Raw genomic sequence first — 20124 nt, 5'->3', positions numbered from 1 at the left:
AAATGTTCTTGTAGCCCTGTAAATTTAATCAGTAAAGGTGAAACCTTCACAAAGGTTAAAAAATACTTTTTTGTATTACTCATAATTATTCTTTTTATTGTTACAAGAGTGGCAGTTAACAAGTGCTAGAAGTAGCTTTTCTCTTTAGTTAAAGCAGAAAACGTCTAAATTAGGAAATATTTATCAAAGCAAGTTGGAATTAAGGGTGTCATGTTATAAAGAAATACGGTAAAACATTTAATTAGATTTGGAAATTACGTTGTGCCCTTCTTTGCGATTGTCATTCTGAGTACCCAAGAAGGTATAAGCAAAATAACGTTTATTAATTACCTACTATGCATATACATATATATGTATGTTTGTATTTTTAAACAAACATGTAAGTATATCCATATGTGTGTCTACAGAGAGAGACACATTTAAATAATAATATAAGGGGAAAATCATATGAACAAAATCTGAGGGGAAAAGAAGAGGAATCAGCAGAAACTGGGAATTATCGCTTTATATTCCATGTTAGTGCAATAACAAATGAGAGCCTTCGCTGGTGGTCCAGTGGTTAAGACTCCACCCTTCTATTGCCAAGGGGTGGGTGTTCATCCCTGGTCAGTCAGCTACTCCCCATGTCACAGGAAGTAACAACTGAGACCCTGATTGCAAACATTCAGAGTAGTAGGAGTTTAGTGTGTGTTTGGATAAAATGTAAATGTATTAATTAAATGTTTCTCAGCATATGATAAGAAAGAAATTTTTTAAAATGTGTGGTATAAATTTATTATGTATTTTTAATTATTAATCATGCCATTAGTAGACTATGTAAGTTCTATAATTTTTAAATGCAAAGAAGATAAAATATTTTATTGATTTGACTCCTTATTTCTAAAGTTCAATGAAAATCTGAAATATTCATCTGCAGAAAGAATAAATGTATATATATTATTATGAATTTAAGATTTACAGGTCCATTTTTAATACGTATATCTTTATATAAGATGTATTATAAGATTTATCACTAGCAAATAATGTGCAGTTATTTAGTTTAATCTAAAATGTCACTGATTATGACACATGATTATTTTATGTGTCAGAAAAAAATATATTAGCAGTTAAAACTATGGCATACCTTTGATTATTGGGTGAATCTTGATTTCATAGATGTTAATATGTGGGGAAAAGGTGTACTTTAGAGACACTATAGTATTTGATTTTAATTTTCCTATTTTGTCAGTGTTTTTAAGCATAATTTTTTTTTTTTTTTAAGAAAAGAAGTAGGTTTTTTAAAGAATAAGGATTAAACTATGCTGATAAATATACTGACTGTGATTAGCTAATACTTGAATCCTAGTGACTATTTATATGAAACAACTCAGTGAAATAAATATTTTGAAAAAATGATGTCCAGTCTTAAACTGGAAGTGATTATTTGTTTTATTTAGTATTGTTTTTTGTCCATGCCACATGATGTACTGGATCTTAGTTCCCAGCCAGGAATCAAACTCATGCCCCCTACAGTGGAAGTGCAGAGTCCTAACTACTGAACCTCCAGGGAGTTCCCTAAACAGGAAGTAATTTATAATCCGTGTTATTAAAAACCTCGAATACAGTCCTCCTTTCATAAATTTAAAGATTAACTAAAAACCGCTTTAAAACTTGATTGTTTTTTTCCAGGTGAGTTTAAGCTAGGGTCTTGAGTTGAACTTTAAACTGGAATAATTTTATCAAGTTAAATGTTTCTTCTTAAAAAAAAAAATACACATGTATATATCTGATGCTTTTAAAAATAGCCCCGTGCCTGTAACTGGCCTTACAAAGAAAAGAAAATTATAATGTAAAATAGTAGTTTTGCTTGTTTCCTCTATGTATGATGAATTGGATGCATTAATTACAACAAATGGACTAAATTGGATAAGACTCATTGTTTGTCCAATTATTGCAATGAGAGAATCTACAGGGGGCAATTACAGATTGACACCACGTTAGAATGTAGCTTGTTACACAGCTTCTAATAACACGTGGGCAGGATTTAGATGAGTGCATAAATTACATCTGAAAATCAAATATAACTGTCAAGTATATAAACACTGAGGTTTTCTAGTACATGTACTTATCAAATGAATTAACATTTCAAATTTATACTTAGTTTGAAATTGCCCTTTTCTGTCTGAAAACAAGCTATGTTTTGATACTTAGTTCTTTTACGTGCCTGGATACTTGCTGCAGTTTGCTAACATTGATAACAGATCCTTTTGATGTTTTAAAAAACAAAACTTGCTTCAAGTCTTTATTATCATTTTAGTCTGTATTACTTTGTTTCTTTACTTTGTGACATTTCTAAAAAGCAGACTATCGATTTATTTGAAGAATGTACCAAAATGACATTTTATTTTAAAATTAACATAGTAAACTTTCTGTAATTCATCATGGAGGAATGGAATGCTCTTTGGTAATTGGATATTTTACTTAACTGATTTTGTCTTACTCTACTTTTGGATCATGTGATTTCCTTCAGATAACATTTATGGCTATCAGTTGTCATTGTACAGGCAGTAGATATCCCTGGTTGTTCAGAAATCAACAAACTTTAACCGTGGTATTTTCTAAAATATAATGTAGTTTCAAAATCCTCTTTGTTTATTAAAGTATATTTATTAATATAAAATTACCTAGCGATTGGTTGAAGTATAGTATCATTTTATTTTAAAATCAGTAAGATATGTTGAAAATAGCAGAGTAGGAGTAAGGAGACTTTTGTCTTTTACTAGATGTGTGGTTTTGGCAATTTGTTTTATCTTTTAGGGCTAAAGTTTCCCTGTTTAGTGGGACTGATGACCGCCTCACCTATATATGAACTTTTCTCAGGCTCAACTGAGATATTGTAGACAAAAGCACTTTGAAATTTTAAGTATTCTGTAAGTATAGAATAGTTCTGTTATCCTGAATATTTGTTCCTGGAGTTTTCTTCACTAATTATTTTGAGTCAGTGGTTCTGAAACTTGGTGGGCATTCTTATAATGTCTGATAAGGGATCCCACTTACTTGATCAGAATTCTGGAGTTGGAACCTACAAATCTGTAGTTTTGTTTTGTTAGTTTTTATTTTGAACTAATCTCACACTTGTAAAAATAGGTTAGGGTTCCCTTAGGCTGTTCACCCAGCTTCCTCAGATGTTAATAATATGTTACCCAAGCACAATGATCAAAATCAGGAAGTAAACACTTAACACAATCCTGTTAACTGAGTTACAACTCAGTGCAAATTGTGTCAGTTCCATTTTTTTGGCTAGGATCAAGTTAAGGATTTTATATTTCATTTTATTGTCTTATCTCCTCATACCTTAGAATGATTCTTCAATCTTCGACGTTTTCCTCTTTGAAGCATACCGGGCAGTTATTTTGTAGTGCTCAGTTGCTAAGTCGTGTCCATCTCTTTGCAACCCCATGGACTGTAGCCCGCCATGCTCCTCTGTCCATGGCATTTTCCAGGCAAGAATATTGGAGTGGATTGCCATTTCTTCCCCCAGGGGATCTTCCTGACCCAGGAATTGAACCTGTGTCTCCTGCACTGGCAGGCAGATTCTTTACCACTGAGCCACCTGGAAAGTCCCTTATCTTGCAGAGTGTCTCTCAATTTGGAATTTATATTTTTAACAAACGAGCTTCTAATGAAACCTGACTCACATGTTTAGGAATTACAGATCAAAACTAACCAAATGTATGTTCTTTGTAATATCCCTTATATGCTATTTTAGAATGTTTAATAAAATGATATGATTTCATTATTTCTAAGAACCAATGTTCTGTGTAAGTAACATAGGATATGTGTATGTATGTGTGTATGCACATATATATAAACTATATATATTTTAGACTCAGAATTATGTCAGTAAAGAATGACTTCACGTTTTAGAATAAATCTTTTTTCTACAGAAGAAATGTAGCTTTTTTGAACAGAATGGTCATATGTGTAAGTATATGGACCTCAGAAGTTTAGTAGGAAACTTGTATTTGAAATATTTCTTGCAAAGTTAGAATTTGAAAAATACTTCTGCATGGGTTAATGATAGTTAATTAGTTTATGAATTAAGATGTTATTCCAGGCCTATACAATAATATTGGAAGAAAATGCAGAATATAAGAAAAATAAATTTTGAAGGTATTTTTGTTTGTAAGTACATTTTTCAAATAATGTAATGAAGGTTTACCTTAGGTATTATCAGTTTAGTTCAGTCGCTCAGTCGTGTTCGACTCTTTGCGACACCATGGACTGCAGCACACCAGGCCTCCCTGTCCATCACCAGCTCCTGGAGTTTACTCAGACTCATGTCTATTGAATCGGTGATGCCATCCAACCATCTCATCCTCTGTTGTCCCCTTCTCTTCCTGCCTTAAATCTTTCCCAACATCAGAGTCTTTTCAAATGAGTTAGTTCGCATCAGGTGGCCAAAGTATTGGAGTTTCAGCTTCAGCATCAGTCCTTCCAATGAAAATTCATGACTGATTTCCTTTGGGATGGACTGGTTTGATCTACTTGCAGGCCAAGGGACTCTCAAGAGTCTTCTCCAGCACCACAGTTCAAAAGCATCAATTCTTGGGCACTCAGCTTTCTTTATAGTCCAACTCTCACATCCATACATGACTACTGGAAAAACCATAGCCTTGACTAGATGGACCTTTGTTGGCAAAGGAATGTCTCTGCTTTTTAATATAAGGTATTAAAACACTTACATCTAACTTATCCACCTCCACCAAAAAGAGTGAGTGTTCAAGACTAATTTGATAGCACTTAGTATTTTTTTTTTAGCACTTAGTATTTAGTCAGTGTTTATTTATAAAAATATTATTTAAGCAGCTTAGTTCAGTGTCCTTAGAGTGAAAACTTACTTACTTTATACTACTAGAAAGGAAAAGTACAATCTCTTCATAGTCATAAATATAAAATTTTAAATCTCTGCTTCTGATTTCATTGAAGTTTTTATTGAGTGGGATTTTAGTCTTTAAGCAGCAATATAGATACCGTATCAGATTATATATTTCACATACAGAATTTATTTAGCATACCAAACACTAATAAAATGCCTTGTTAAGCAATGTACTGAAGGGTATTAACGGGCCTTGATCTGCATTTCATGGGAAGTCATTATTAACAATTTCCTGCCACTAGTGTTGTCCTCATCTACAAACTAGTCTAAATTTGGGTTTGGCAATGGATAGCAGATGAGGGAGTGCATGAAAACTGTATTTCTATGAATCATTTTTAGTTTGGGTTATCCCTTACCTTGCCATTGAAGATCACCTGCCCAAGTGCCTTAGATTGTATTAAATAACCAGAAGTAGCACAAAGGTTACTCTTAGAAGGAGTTTGTTACTTGAAGAAAAAGCATGACAGGAGACTTCTGGGAAACCAGTGTCTTGTTTCTTGATCTAGGAGCTGGTTATACATTTATGTTCAGTTTGAGAAAACTCACTGCGCTAAATATACTCTTTTGATATGTGCACTTCTCTGAATTTACATTTTACTGTAGTATTAGTACACTTTTTTAGGGAAACTGAGGGATTGTATTTGGGACCATATTGAGATTTTAATGTCTGTGGGATATCCATGTGGATATGTCTTATAAACAGTTGGTTATATGAATCTGAAGTTGAGGAAGGGTCTGAACTAGAGATAAGAGATTTGAGAATCTTCAACTTCTAAGTGGTTGTTACGAATGGATTAAATTTCCTAGGAATAGTATATAGAGAGGGAAGAAGTCTAAAGACACAACTTTGAGAAATACCAAAGTTTAACGGACTGGCAAAAAAAAAAAACTGAAACCAGCTTAAAATGACAAAGTAAAGAAGAGCCAAAGAAGTTTAGTCAGAACCAGAAGAGTGCTGTGTCATGAATCTGAGGGTGCAGACAAGGAAAAATTAGTTATGTGTTGGTAGATAAATTTTTTTTAAATTTCCATTGGATTTAGCATTACAAGGGTCATTGGTGGCCTTGGACATTAGGAGGTCAGTCTTTGGAGTGAGGCATATTTCTGTCTCAGTTCTTACTATCAGTATGACTTTAAAAAATTAATTTCTCTAAGCCTCAGTTTCCTCTTCTTGTATAATTTGCCTCTCGGAACTATGTGAACACAAAGTTAGAGAATGCATATAAAGTCAGCAGAGGTTGACTTAGTAAACATTGAGTAAATGGAAGCTATGAATATGGAAAGTTGTTTTAAGAGTTTTTATTATAGTGGATGGAGGAGTGAAAGGAATAGTATAAGTGAGTCTTGAGAACTGTGGATTAGGAGGGAAAAACAAGATGATGTGGTATCTAATAGTAGATATTACCTCAAGGGAGATTTTTATTTTAGGAAAGAAACCAGAGTAAAGGAAGAGGGACTGGAATTTAGAGAGGAGATGACCTGTGTAAACAGAGAGAGGGGATAAAGTGTGACTGTGGGTAGTTCCTTAATGTTGTGTCAGAGTATCCTTTTATATTCTCTGATTTCCTGGATTCAGTGTGAACTGTATGTTTACTGTATGTCATTTATTTGACATACTCAGAAAAGTGCAAGTGAGATAATCAAGTAAAAATTACCATTATCATGTTGACAGTGGTGATCAAACCAAGATGAGAATACCCTGGGAATTAATCATTCTAGAATTTTTTCTCACCTCATATCTCATTATCCAGTCAGTAACCAATTCTATTGTTTCTGCTTCCAAAATGAAAAACTATGTATCTTTCTTGACGTCTTCATCCACCCTACCATGGTCCTGTATTTCATTCTTCGTTTCTCACCCGAATTGGCAGCCTTATTGCTGGTTTCCCCTATTTACATTTCATTTCCTTCTAGTTGCATTGCTTCCTTGTTTAAAATTATTCCCCCCCAATTTTATTGAGATGTAATTGACATATCACAGTGTATTCGTTTATGGTGTACAACATAATGATTTGATGTGTGTATATATTGTGAAACTGTTTACCACAAAAAGTTTGTTAACATCTGTCACCTCACATAGTTATGTATATTTTTTCTTGTGATAAGAACTTTTAAGGTTTACTCTCTCAGTAACTGTTGAATATTTAACTCAGTATTATTATCTATAGTTACCAGGCTGTACGTCACATCCCTGGAATTTTGTTTGAAATTCTTACATCTTCTGGTTGCTTTACTGTTTCTTATCCATTCAAAATATCTCCATGTCATTTGTTGTCAGTGGTGAGCAAGACAGATTACTTTTAAATTTCTGCCCTAAACTAAAACATTAATTCCTTGCGTGTAATACAGGGTCTTCTGTGACCCTGACCCAGCTCTTCCTGTAGTACTTTGTGTGGTCCTAGTGGTTCATGGGGTCGCAAAGAGTCAGACACGACTGAGCGACTGAACTGAACTGAACATGCTCTTATCATTGCATGTTCTCACATCTTCTGTGGTATCCCCCTGTCTGGAACGTACCCGGTCTTTCCTTTCACTGCTTGTTGGGCTCCCTTTCATCTTTCAGTTCCCTGTCTCAAACATTGTCTTTTCTGTAAAGCCTTCTTTACTCTTCAGTAAATATAAGCATTTCTTCCTTTGTCTTCTCGTTACATCTTGTTCTAACTTCCTCTTTATTTTAGCTGAGATCATATTCTAACAATGATATGCAAGGTTAGGAACCTTGTCGACTTTACCTTCAAATCCTAGAACCCAGGAAAGTGCCTGGCATGTCACAGTTAGATGTAGTTACCATTAGTTGAGAAACTATTATGTGTTAAAGGCTGTGCTCAGACATACATTATCCCACTTAATTCTCAACAAAAATGTGGCTCTAGCTATTGCAGTATACCTGTTTTACAGGCAGGGAAGCTATCAAGTAATTTCCGCAGTGTCACACAAGACAGGTAAATGGTGACATCTTTTATGTTTTTGAAACTATGATTTCAAAGTGGATGCTTCAAGTTTTCCCACATTAGTAAATAACTGTTGAAAAAAATTTTGATATATTTCTAATATATCATGCCTGAATGTAATTCTGAAGCTATGTTTGGAATATAGATATCTAAAATAGAACTTTCCTAATAGTGATCATGTCATCTCATCTCTTGAACCAGATAAGAAAATGTGGGCTGTACTTACGTATTTCTGTCTTTCATCAGGAAACAAACATAGAAAACACATTTTCATTTTAGACATTTACATTCAATGTATGTTAATGTACATATATACATGTATATATTAGAGACAGGTAAATGTATGCATACTGTAGAAATATAAAAATTCTTACTCTTTAGAAAGATAGAGTGTAGCTATGAAAAGCCTTAAGTGAAATAATCAAAGAACAATTAATTAAGGGAAAAAATGCTATAGGGTAGAAACAAGTGGAGACTTGGAGAATAGGTGGGAGATTCAAAGAAAGTAAGTGGAATTTGAAATAAAAAGTAGAAGGAAAAAGAATCCCTCATTCCAAACCTATCCAAGATAATAAAATAAATGAATTATGTTAATTATTAAATAATTAAATCACCTGACATTTTTCTCATGAAAAATAATCGTGAGCCTAAAGAAACAAGTGATAGAATTTAATTATATTTCTAAGTTTGAAATATGTTAACTGTATTATTGGTTTCTATTTGTTCCATTGGAAAAGAGTTTATTGTTTGAAAATATCATTTTTTATTTCATGATAAATAGCATCTTTGAAAGTTGAACATTCAAGGGATATAAAACAGAAGAAAGTTTTAGCATTGAGATCTTACTTTGACCAAAAATGGAAAAATACAAAGGGATCTTACTGTTTACTCTTTTTCTCTTAAAACAGCAAACTCATTATTACATTGGGTAAGAAACAAAAGAGAAAGAATGAGTCTTCAGATGAAATATCTGATGCAGAGCAGATGACACAGCATGCATTCAAAGAGGAAGACTCTCAAGTGAGTATAAAATTTTTTTCTGAGAAATGAAGCACTGGCAGATTTAGATAGCATAATATTGTTTTATGGATATTTATACTGTAGTTTAGTGGTAAAAGTACATTTTATTTTCATAGAACTTATGTGACAAAACATTATTACAGTATGTTCCTACAGTGTTAGACCTGGGAGGACACTTACACATCCTCTTCAAACCCTCTCAGTTTTCGGATAATGAAACTGAAGCCCAAGAGAGTTTAAGTAACAATCCAAAGACCCTGGTGGCTTTTAGCATGGAGAGTATCTAGTGATATTATTACCCTGTACTTACAGAGCATTATTAAATGAATTTAATGATGGAGATACTAATTTTAAAAGTCACATACAAATGATAAAGCAAATGGGTTGAATCATTCTTGGAGATAATTTCTTTGGTCTGCTTCTACTGAGGAAAAGATAAACAGGTGTATTAAAAATCCCCTAAAGCAGACAAAAATACTGTGCATTTTTCCTTTTTATTTTTTTAATAGCTGTATATTCAAAATAACCTTGTGAAGTTAAAAAATTATATAGTGAAGGTCATAATAATTCAGGCCACCCTCTGCTCTCTAATAATTAAAAGTACGACCCTAGGCCGTAGGGGTGGTGGCAGTTGTTGCATTATGGGGCCAGAAAGCCCCTGAATGGCCTTTCTTCTTCCTTATGCAGCTTCTTATCCAATGGGAGAGTAGTGGCTCAAGGCTCCTGGGCTGCTGCAAGAGTTGAGGTAAGGGCAGTGACTGAAGCTCCTAATATTATATGGCCTAGCTTTTTCTTCATATGTTATCCTTAACTTAGGCAAACTTATCATTATTCAATATGAGAAAATGTAGTTAAATTTTTACTGAAATAATGCTGGCCATTTTTCCATTATGTAATTACCAAACAATGAAATGGTAGAATAGGTTAACATGCATATTTCTTCCATACCTTTCACAGTAGTTAACTAGGTTGCTTCAACAAGTGTTTTGCTTTAACACAAAAATTTTAATGGAGAAGGAAAGAAATATTTTATGGTAACAATCATAAATCTGTATTATTGATATATTAAAATATATTAGTATATAAATTATGTATAAATATCTAAAAGTAGTTTTCAACCACAATGGATTGTCAAGATTTGAAGGCTTGAAAAGTAATTGAAGGTTTAGAGTCAAATGAAAAATCTAAAAATGTGGTTATGATATTTAATTTTTTACCTGATAGAGAATAATTCAGTAATCTAACTATATTGAGAGACTTAAATTATTTTTACAAGCCCCTATAGCACATTTTAACACATTTTATTAGGTCTATGATAGGAAACAAATGGTATGTTATCATAATGAAGTATTTAGTCATTTAAGAACATAATGTTTCTGACCTCTTATGTAAAGTGCCGTTGATTGAAGCCTTTAAAAACATTAAGGAAAAGTTAGAAAACAGAAATTTGAAGAAATAGTTCATCACTTTTAAGTTGTCCTTTGAAAAATACTATGGAGAAAAAGAAAGCCAAAGCAACTCACATTGGCCTGAAATATGGACATTCAAATTAGTTCTGTATTTTTGAGGTAGTGAAACTGTTACATAACAGAGAAAGCTAATTGGTAAGAGTGACACCTTACTTCCCTTTGCCGAACATGTATCTGTATGCTCTAGTGGAATGTAAGTTTTGGTGAAATCAGTTGAAAAACTACAAAAAACTCACAGTTTTTTAAATTACTCAGAGATTGATAAAAATCTTCATATAATAAGGGAGTAGTTTACATTATGTGGCTCTCATTCCATCTTGTAAAGAATTACCTGAATGTGCATTTTTGTGAGTTGAAATGATACTTTCAGGCCACTTGTTTATTACTCACTAAGGATTGTGTGTGGCATTTCAAAGTAACTGATCTAAGTGATCAGAGAGGAAACTTTAGTGCTGAAATCATCTATAGAATCTTCTAAAAGTGTACCAAATTATTACCAGACTTCATTATATAAAGTATTTGTGCCTTGTGAGACATAACATTCATAATATATGTTATTGTTAGAGTAATAAGTGTCCTGATGGTTATTAAGGTATTTTTGAGCATTAAGAACTGATGCCTGTAATAGAACTCCAAACATTTCTTTAGCCTGGTATTAAAGATCCATACACTTTTCTCTCCCGGGGAATGATAAATGTTTCATATCTTTTCCAAAAGAGGATGCGGGAGAATTGGGTTTCTATAAGTCCCTTGGGCTTCCTCAGTGGTTCATTAAAGAATCCTCCTGTAGTGCAGGAGCCCCCGGGAGATACAGGTTCGATCCCTGGGTCAGGAAGATCCCCTGGAGAAGGGAATGGCAACCCACTCCAGTATTCTTGCCTGGGAAATTCAATGGATGGAGGAGCCTGGCAGGCTACAGTTTGTGGGTTCGTAAACAAAACAAAAGCTAGTATATTTCCTAGAGTGAACTCCCCAGCCTTTATGGGCTTCCCTGGTGGCTAAGATGGTAAGGAATCTTTCTGCAGTGCAGGAGACCCATGTTCAGTCCCTTTTATGTAATCTTTGTATGCCACCTTCCTGCCTCCCATAGTGACAAAATTGTCACCTTGAGTTTTGAAAATGTAAGTATCTTCATGGCTAAGAGATGGTGACCCATCCTAATTGAAGCATGGAGTTTTCTATTACATTTGGCTGAGCTGCCTCACCACAGTACTGCCTTTCTTTCTCTCAATATTACACTACTTTCAAGAGAAGAGGCACTGCAGCCTTTCTGAATACAATAAGTTTGTCCCCACACTGCTGCACTGATTCAGTTTTGTTATGGCAATGGTAGTATGAAAGACCTGCCACATTGAAGACATTGGCAGAAACCAAAAGGAGAACACATGGGTTATTCTGTTAGTTGCATTTTGGGGAAATGTTATGGGAGTTACTAAATACACAGAAGAATAGTAAAAGGAAGAAGGAATATTGAGTAGTAGAACAGTTGACTGAGGTACCTCCATCCATGAGATTTTAGGGAGGTACGCAAAATTAAACCTAAGTCCTTTGGGATTTTCAGGCAATTGTGTAATTTGTTTTTTAGTGGGAACATCAAATATTAGGTTTTTAGGGAGGTAAGTAAAGCCATGTGCATTTGATACTTGCTTTTAAATTATTTAGATTATTTTAAAATCATGTTACTACCAGAATACTTTCTGAAAAGCTTTCTTCCATTTTTATGATAGTGCTGTTATTTATTTTTAAGGGAAGCTAGTAAAGGCAGTAAAACAGTGGTTCCTCCTTCATTCACATTTAAGTTTTTAGTAGATTTCATACTGTTATTTTGTGTCTTTTAAAACATTTTATGTTATTTGGTTTTTTTCTGTTTTAAACACAGGTTCATGGGTTTTGTGTCAAAGTTTTAATTTCTTTTAGTTTTGCACCCCTGATTAATTATTAAACCAATATTCATCTGATGACTTTCTAGGTTTGAAGCAAAAGCTGTGCTAGTATTAATATTTTAAAATACGTGTTTCCCAGTATGTGAAATAGTTAAATAAAAAGACCTTTTTATTCTTAACAAATTCAAAAGAAAAGTAATAAAGGTATTATTGTTAATCATTCTTAATTGACATTTTAGGAAGTAAAATTAAAGATAACTAAAGATTGCAAATCTTTGGCAAAACGAAAATTATAATCTTCCTTTAATTAAAAGTAAAAATGAGGAAAGATGAATGCAGAATACAGTTTTGACAATTTAATGTACAAAATTGTCACATGACCCTTTAAAATAAATCATGTGAATATGATCCTTATCATTCATTACAGAAAAGAAGATCAAATCGACAAATTAAAAGGAAAAAATATGCAGAAGATGCAGAAGGGAAACAATCTGAAGAAGAGGTTAAAGGCTCTATGAAAATAAAAAAGAATTCAGCTCCTTTACCTGGTGAACAGCCTTTACAGTTATTTGTGGTAAGATAGATTTTGGATTATATGACAAAAAACATTTTAAACCAATGTAAATTAAAAATCTTCAATATCTTTCCTCCTAAAACCTGCATCAACTTTTCCTCCTAGGTTCCATATTCTAGTTAATAGAACCATTAGTTATTTGGATCAGAAACCTAGGTATTTGTTCTCTCTTTTTTTATCTTTACTTCTTGACATTCAGTTTTTTGCCTCCTAAATATATTTTCCTGCAATTCCTCCAAACTCTGTTTTTTGTGGAGTGTTTCTAAATTACAAGTCTAATTACAGTACTTTTCTTGAAAACTCCTCCAACGGTGTCCTAAGTCAGAAACAAATGAAAATGCACTTTTTAGTACAGCTTATAAAGCCTTTCATATGGATTTTTTGGCCTTATGTCCTTCCACTTCTCTCTAAGCTCTCAGTCCTCTGGTTTGATGAACATAGTTGTCTCAGTGCCGTATTTTGACACCTTTATGTCTTTACATATGCATTTTCCTCTTTGTAGAGTTCTTTCACTCTCCCTTATCAGGACTGTAACCCAGCTACTCATTTCCTTGCCGAATCATCTGACACCTTGAACAAGTACTAATCTTCTCTATGCCTGAGCTTTCGTAAACTATTGAGAATAATGAATAAGAGATAAAAAGCCCAATATGTTTACTATGATGGTGATGCCAGTAATGATGAGGACAGTAACAGCAATTGATTTTTTTAATTTTGTATTTCTAACATTCAACATGGTCCCTGACATGTTAAGTAAGTGTTTGTTGGATTTTAGTATATTTATAGACGTACAGAGTGGCAACTGAAATGTTTTCAGAATGTATCATACTTTTTTTCCTCCTTCACATAGGAGAATCCGAGTGAAGAAGATGCTGCAATTGTGGACAAGATACTATCTTCCAGAACTATAAAAAAGGAAGTAAGTAATGATACATTACATTCTAAACTTTATATTCCATGGCCTGATTGTAAAACTCATAATTATTGAATCTTTTTCTTAGATATCACCTGGAATGATGATTGATACAGAAGAATTTTTTGTAAAATACAAGAATTAGTAAGTATTTGAGTTAGAAAAATAATAGCAAAATATTATTTAAATGTGAATTAATATTTTGAATATGTTAAATTATTATTTTTATCTGTGTTTTAAAATATTTTGTTATTGCATGAACTTAAAAATCATTAAAAAGTGAATAGACTTTGAAAACGTTTCATGTTAAAATTGAGTAGTTTTTTTCCCAGAAAACTACTTACTAACATCAAAATACAGGAATATTTATAAATGATGCTTTTGGAAATAATAGACATTTTCCATCATATACTGTTAAACTTTTCAGATTTTGTTCAACTTTCTCTTATTCTTTGGTGAAAGAAAGTATTTTAAATAAAATTACATTGCTTTCAAAACAAGTTTGCTTTCTGGTCATGAAAAAATGAAAAGTCACGTCTTGTTATCCTTATGATTCAGTTCACTATTCTGTATAGTGATCACAGTGGCTTTATTTTAGAAATTATATGAGAGTCTGTTGACATTAAATGAAATGATGAACAGCCTGTTTGGAAAGTTATATTTTTAGAGGCCATGATTAAAGTTAAATCTAAAAACAAAACATGATTTTCTATATCATTCTAATATACTATTTTTATAAAATTTTAGCTCTTATCTTCACTGTGAATGGGCCACAGAACAGCAGCTTCTGAAAGATAAAAGGATCCAGCAGAAAATCAAACGATTCAAATTGAGACAAGCACAAAGAGCACATTTTTTTGCAGACGTAAGAAGAAAAAGACTGTTATGTGCTGAACTCTGAATACATGTCGCATTATGTATCAAAAACTTTAGTATTATTCATTTTAATTCTTAGGCTTCTACTTTTGATACTTGACTATAAATGATATCTACGTATTTTCCCCCTAAATTTAGCTTGTGAGTGAAGTGTTGTGTCCAACTCTTTGCGACCCTGTGGACTGTAGCCTACCACGCTCCTCCATCCATGGGATTTTCCAGGCAAGAGTACTGGAATGGGTTGCCATTTCCTTCTCCAGAGGATCTTCCCAACCCAGGGATCAAAGCCGGGTCACCGCATAGTAGGCAGATGCTTTACCGTCTGAGCCACCAGGGAAGCCCTAAATTTAGCTTGAAAAGTAGCTAAAACAGGAACACTAATAAATCAGAATGGTAGATAACTCCTGTATTTTAAAGTTAACATTTATTTCAATACCTTTTAGAGTTGAATGTGAGTATATTAATATCTTAAAGTATTTTATCAGCAAACTTATTCAAGTAATGGTGATGTATCAAATAAATGAAAAAGAAGATTTTTCAGTATATGAGCTATTGCATATTTTCTATATCAGCTTTGTGTATGCATGAAAATTCATAAACCTTTCCAGGCCTTTTTTATAAGTCAGATATCCTTTCCTGCTCTAAACTTTTTTAATTTTTCTTTTAATAGACTTTTTTAGAGCAGTTTTAGATTCATCTAATTATTTTAACTTTATATTTAAAAATTTTAGTACTGGATATTCCCACATATATTTTATCTAGATTCCCTAAATGTTAACCTTTTATCATATTTGCTGTATCATTCACATTAATTCTTGTCTCTGTGCACCTCTCTCCCTCTTTCTGCCTCTCTCCCATGTACATAAATTTTTTTCTAAACCATTTGATAATTCTCAATTTCAGTATTTTCTAGAAGCATTTTCCCATAATAATAGTGCAGTTAACACTGACATAGTAATATTATCCCATCTATAGATCTGAATTCATATTTCACTAGTGTTTTTATAGAAAAAAATTTTTTTAAAGTATGTTTATGCTTATTCTGATCCAAAGTCTAGTTCTGCAGTGCATAATATATTTAGTTGGCATGTCTCCTTTAATCAGTATTTTTTTGTTTTCCATCACTTGGACTTTTTTCTTTTTAAAGAATTTAGGTGGTTTATTCTATAGCATGTCCTTCAGTTTGGGATTGTCTTGATGTTTCCTCAGCTTCAGGTCATGCATTTTTCTAAATGAACACTACAGAAATGTTGCAGCAGCATTCTCAGTGAATCATGTTAGGAAGTATATGATACCTATTTACCCAATTACTGGTAGTGTTAATTTTAATCACTAGATTATGTTGATATCTTAACGGCAGATTTTTCCACCATGAAGCTATTTTTCTTTCTTTGTAATTGTAAAGTCTACTTCAAAAATTTGTTGATTGAAATGACCTATCAACTTATAGATGCTGGGAGGTCCTCAAAAATTTCTCACTTCCTTACTCTGGTACCAAAATCTCTATTGAACTGATGGTGCTTACCAAGTGGCTCAGTGGTAAAGAATCTGCCTGCCAGTACAGGAGATGCAGAAGATGTGGGCTCGATCCCTGGGTCGGAATGATCCCCTGGAGAAGGAAATGGCAACCCATTCCAGTATTCTTGCCTGGAGAATCCTTGGACAGAGGAGCCTAGTGGGCTACAGTCCACAGACGTGACTGAGCACACACAGTGAGCAAAAGATTTTAGAAGTACTCAACTAATAATCTTTTAATTTTTCATGAAGGTTAATTTTTTTAATGTACCTCAGGTACAATATAAACCGGAGCTATGAAGATTTTCTCAGAGTACTTTTTAACCATTCTGGTGTTGGGTAGTGCTGTTTTATTACCAAGTGTGTCTTGTACATGGAGATGATAGTATTGATCAGGAATGGATTAAGATAATGAGGAGAACTAAAGGCAGAGCCATGGAGTACTGTAACATTTAGAGGTTAAACAGAGGAAGAGATGCAACAAAGATAACTGAGATGGGCTTCAGAAGTAAGGCTTTCAGGCATGATTAGAATTGGCTAAGCAGACGAGAGAAGGAACAGCGATCTATTCAGAAGAGAGAAAAATAAGTATAAAAACATGAAGGTGTGATAGAACATGAAATTTGAAAACCATGTGGTTTTGTACTTTTGAAGCATAATATCTGGGGTATGGCTGTGTCAAGCAGTAGGAGATGAGGCTGGAGGAAAATGTTTGAGCCTGTTTATTCCACAGAAACTAATGTGGGCCTGGTTCCCAAATAGGGGAGAGTCAGTAAAGAATTTGAAGCAAGGGAGCAATATGTAAGATTTATATTTAAGAAAGAGTGGGAACATGAATCAACATAATCAGTAGCAAACACCGGAAGGTAGTGGAATACAGAGGAGCCTGGCGTGCTACAGTCCATTGGGGCACAAAAAGTCAAATATGACTTAGCTACTGAACAACAAGTGTGAAAATAAAGGGAGGCAAAACAGTAGTTGGTGACTAATTAGGAAGTTACTTATAAGGATCCAAGTAAGAAGACACGCGGCAATGAGAATGAGGAAGGAGGAACCAATTTGAGTTACAAACAAAATTAGAATCTGTGTGAATCAATGAGTTAAGGGATGTGGAAGATGAAAGAAGAGAAAGAATCTAAGACAACTTCTCTATTGCTGGCTTGGGTAACTGGGAGTAGAGTGTGGAATGAAGTTGATGCTGTGTTGGCCATTAGCCCAATTAGAAACTACAGGCAGAAGTACAGGTTGAAGTGTAAATGAATGCAGTTGAGTGTGAGGTCGCTCAGACAGTTTGCATTTAGTTAGGTAAGGGGGTCTTGAGCACAGGAACCACCACCAGATAGTGTTTGATACAAATAAGAGGAGCCTTCAGGTCAGGTGATTGGTCTTTCTTGGACCTGGTTACTACTGAGGAAAGTAGCACAAGAAAGGTAAAGGAAAGCCTCTTTTCCAACTAGGAAATTTTAAAGGATATACCTTCTAGAGTAACTTACTTGTCTGAGGTACCTCATTTTTTAGTGCTTTTAGTTGAGTTTTTTTTATACATAACCTGGTGATTCATAGTACAGACAAATCATAGAAATCTTTTAGAAATTAAAATGGAAGTATTCCATTTTTTGAAATTCAGTTATAGTCTAACTGAAGTGTTTGTTCTATAGTGAATAGCTAGTAATAAATTTGTCTTTATTTCACTTTTTTCTGCTTCTTTGTCAAATATCAGTTAAGTTACTTTTAATTTCAGATGGAAGAAGAACCATTTAACCCAGACTACGTTGAAGTAGACAGAGTGTTAGAAGTCTCTTTTTGTGAAGATAAAGATACTGGAGAGGTAAATATTTGGTGTAAATACTTTTTGAGTAAGAAAAATCTGAAACCTTCCAGGTATCAAAACATTACTTTTTTAGAGGTAATGATCTAAAAACACTAAACAAAGTTTCATAAGTTTTTACCAGTAAAGATTAATATATTTAAATTGTTTCTGGGGATTCTCAGTTTAAACTGTTTCTTACTATTCTTTTTTCAAATTAATAAAGTGAAAAAAACTTTCTTTTACAGCCTGTTATTTACTATCTAGTAAAGTGGTGCTCATTACCGTATGAAGATAGTACTTGGGAACTAAAAGAAGATGTAGATCTTGCAAAAATAGAAGAGTTTGAGCAGTTGCAAGCTTCAAGGCCTGACACAAGACATTTGGTAAGAATATGCTTTATCATCATGAAATCTTAGCACTTCCTTGTGTAGTGTGATTTTTGAATTTTGAATTTAGTCTGGTGTGCAATTAATACTGTATTTTTCAAATGACTACACAGTAAATAAAATTACTACATAGTATTATATATATATTAACTATTCCTCTATTAGTGGATACTCCAGGTTTTGTCTATTCTAAACAGTGCTACATTGAAACGTGGAACCCTTTATAAGTGAATCAGAAGTATTAATATAATTGTTTGGTCAGAACATATGTGCATTTAAAATTCTTGATAAGAAGGAACTTCCCTGGTGGTCCAATGGCTAAGACTCCATGCTTCCAATGAAGGCGGCCTGCATTCGGGGGCCTGGGTTCAATCCCTTGTTGGGAAACTAAGATCCCACATGCTGCTGTGGCTAGGACCTGGTGCAGCCAAATAAATTTTAAAAATATTTTTAAAAATTTTGATAAGTATTTCCTTTTAAATTTCCCTCCAGAAAAGTTTCAAATACTTCTACTTAATCTTGAATTTACTCAGGTCATTTATAAAAATGTCAAGGATATCTGTTTCAACTCTAAGCAGTGTTATTAATTCTCTGTCAAAGAAAAATCTTTTAATATACCCACCTTTCCCTTGCTTTCTGTAAACCAGTTATTTCTTTATATCTGAATAGCTCTTCTACTTCCATAGTAGCTTTATTTTTATAAAAACCTTTTGTGTAGAATATTACTAAAGATCCACGTAAATTAAATATACTGGTTTCTTATTGATTCATCCTTGTCTCTCCTTGCTTTTAAAAAAAAACTGAATCAGTTATTGATTTTTCTAGTACAAAGACTACAAAATTCTAGATGGTTATATGGCAAGTTGTGTCATTTTAATAATTACATATTGTTTTACTTAGAGCATAAGATTGTTACCATGTGAATCTAGTTTGCAGAACCAACCAAAAGAAATTCACAAAAAGATATACTATGATTTTAATAAAATATTTTGGCCAGTCCTCTTTCAAATGTAATTTGGTCATAGAAATTTCTTCACTAAAGAGGGATTTGGTACATGAAAAGACTAGAGGAGATCACTTTTCAATTAGAATCAGAATTAAGGAAAGCTGCTATGAAAAATGTGGAGATGTAATATAAAAGAAGGAAGTTAATTGTTCCATGGAAGAGACCATATTGTTTTTATAACAATTTTTTTTCTGGTTATCATTTTATTTTCTGGTCCTCTTAATCTGTCTCCCAATAATACCCATAGCTTATTACCAAGAGAATAGCAGCTCATCTCTATTCCTCTTTTAAGTGCTTTTCCTTGAGCCAGGAAAGGAAAGTGTTAATTAATTCAGGGAGGAGCAGCCTAAAGGATATTATGAAGAGGAAAAATTTTCTTTTTGGGGTCGGGTCCATATTTCAGTGGTAACCTGATCTTTAGCCTTATTAAGTAAGCTGTTTCTTAGGTCAGTGGTTGTCCATCAGAGGTGCTTATCAGTACCACTTTGAAACTTTTCAAAAATTAGAGGTGCCTAGTTTCTGTATCCTGGCTCCAGAATCAGAATATCTCTGAGTGGACCCCAGGTGTTAAAAGTCAATTTTGATGCACATGGTGGGAAGAGCCACTGCCTTAGATACATTTGTAGTCTTTGGTAATATAGCCAATAGAATTAATCCCTTTAATTAAAGTAAAATCAGTTTGACAACAGTGCTAGTTTATCAAAGTCAAGTAATATAGGAGGTAAGTGATTTTTTTCTTTTTGCCAGTCTATTATTATTAAATAAAACAACATATAAAACATGTGAAGTATTTTTGAACAAAT

General features: G+C 33.3%; 1 protein-coding gene across 16 annotated transcripts in view; it reads left to right on the top strand.

Moving 5' to 3' along the window:
* CHD9 (chromodomain helicase DNA binding protein 9) overlaps positions 1 to 20124 on the top strand; it is a 223413-nt gene that overhangs the window by 135199 nt on the left and 68090 nt on the right. For all 16 annotated transcript variants that reach the window (XM_055412765.2, XM_055412768.2, XM_055412767.2 and 13 more), the window contains 7 exons: positions 8778 to 8889; positions 12669 to 12815; positions 13666 to 13734; positions 13817 to 13872; positions 14476 to 14593; positions 17861 to 17947; positions 18175 to 18312. In XM_055412765.2, the coding sequence (XP_055268740.2) occupies positions 8778 to 8889; positions 12669 to 12815; positions 13666 to 13734; positions 13817 to 13872; positions 14476 to 14593; positions 17861 to 17947; positions 18175 to 18312 (727 nt within the window). The remainder of the gene's footprint in view (positions 1 to 8777; positions 8890 to 12668; positions 12816 to 13665; positions 13735 to 13816; positions 13873 to 14475; positions 14594 to 17860; positions 17948 to 18174; positions 18313 to 20124) is intronic.

This window comes from Moschus berezovskii, chromosome 22, assembly GCF_049115385.1.
Source record: "Moschus berezovskii isolate FMDL1 chromosome 22, NW_MosBer_1.0, whole genome shotgun sequence".
Classification (NCBI taxonomy): Eukaryota; Metazoa; Chordata; class Mammalia; order Artiodactyla; family Moschidae; genus Moschus; species Moschus berezovskii.
This window is presented reverse-complemented; position numbering and strand designations above follow the sequence as displayed.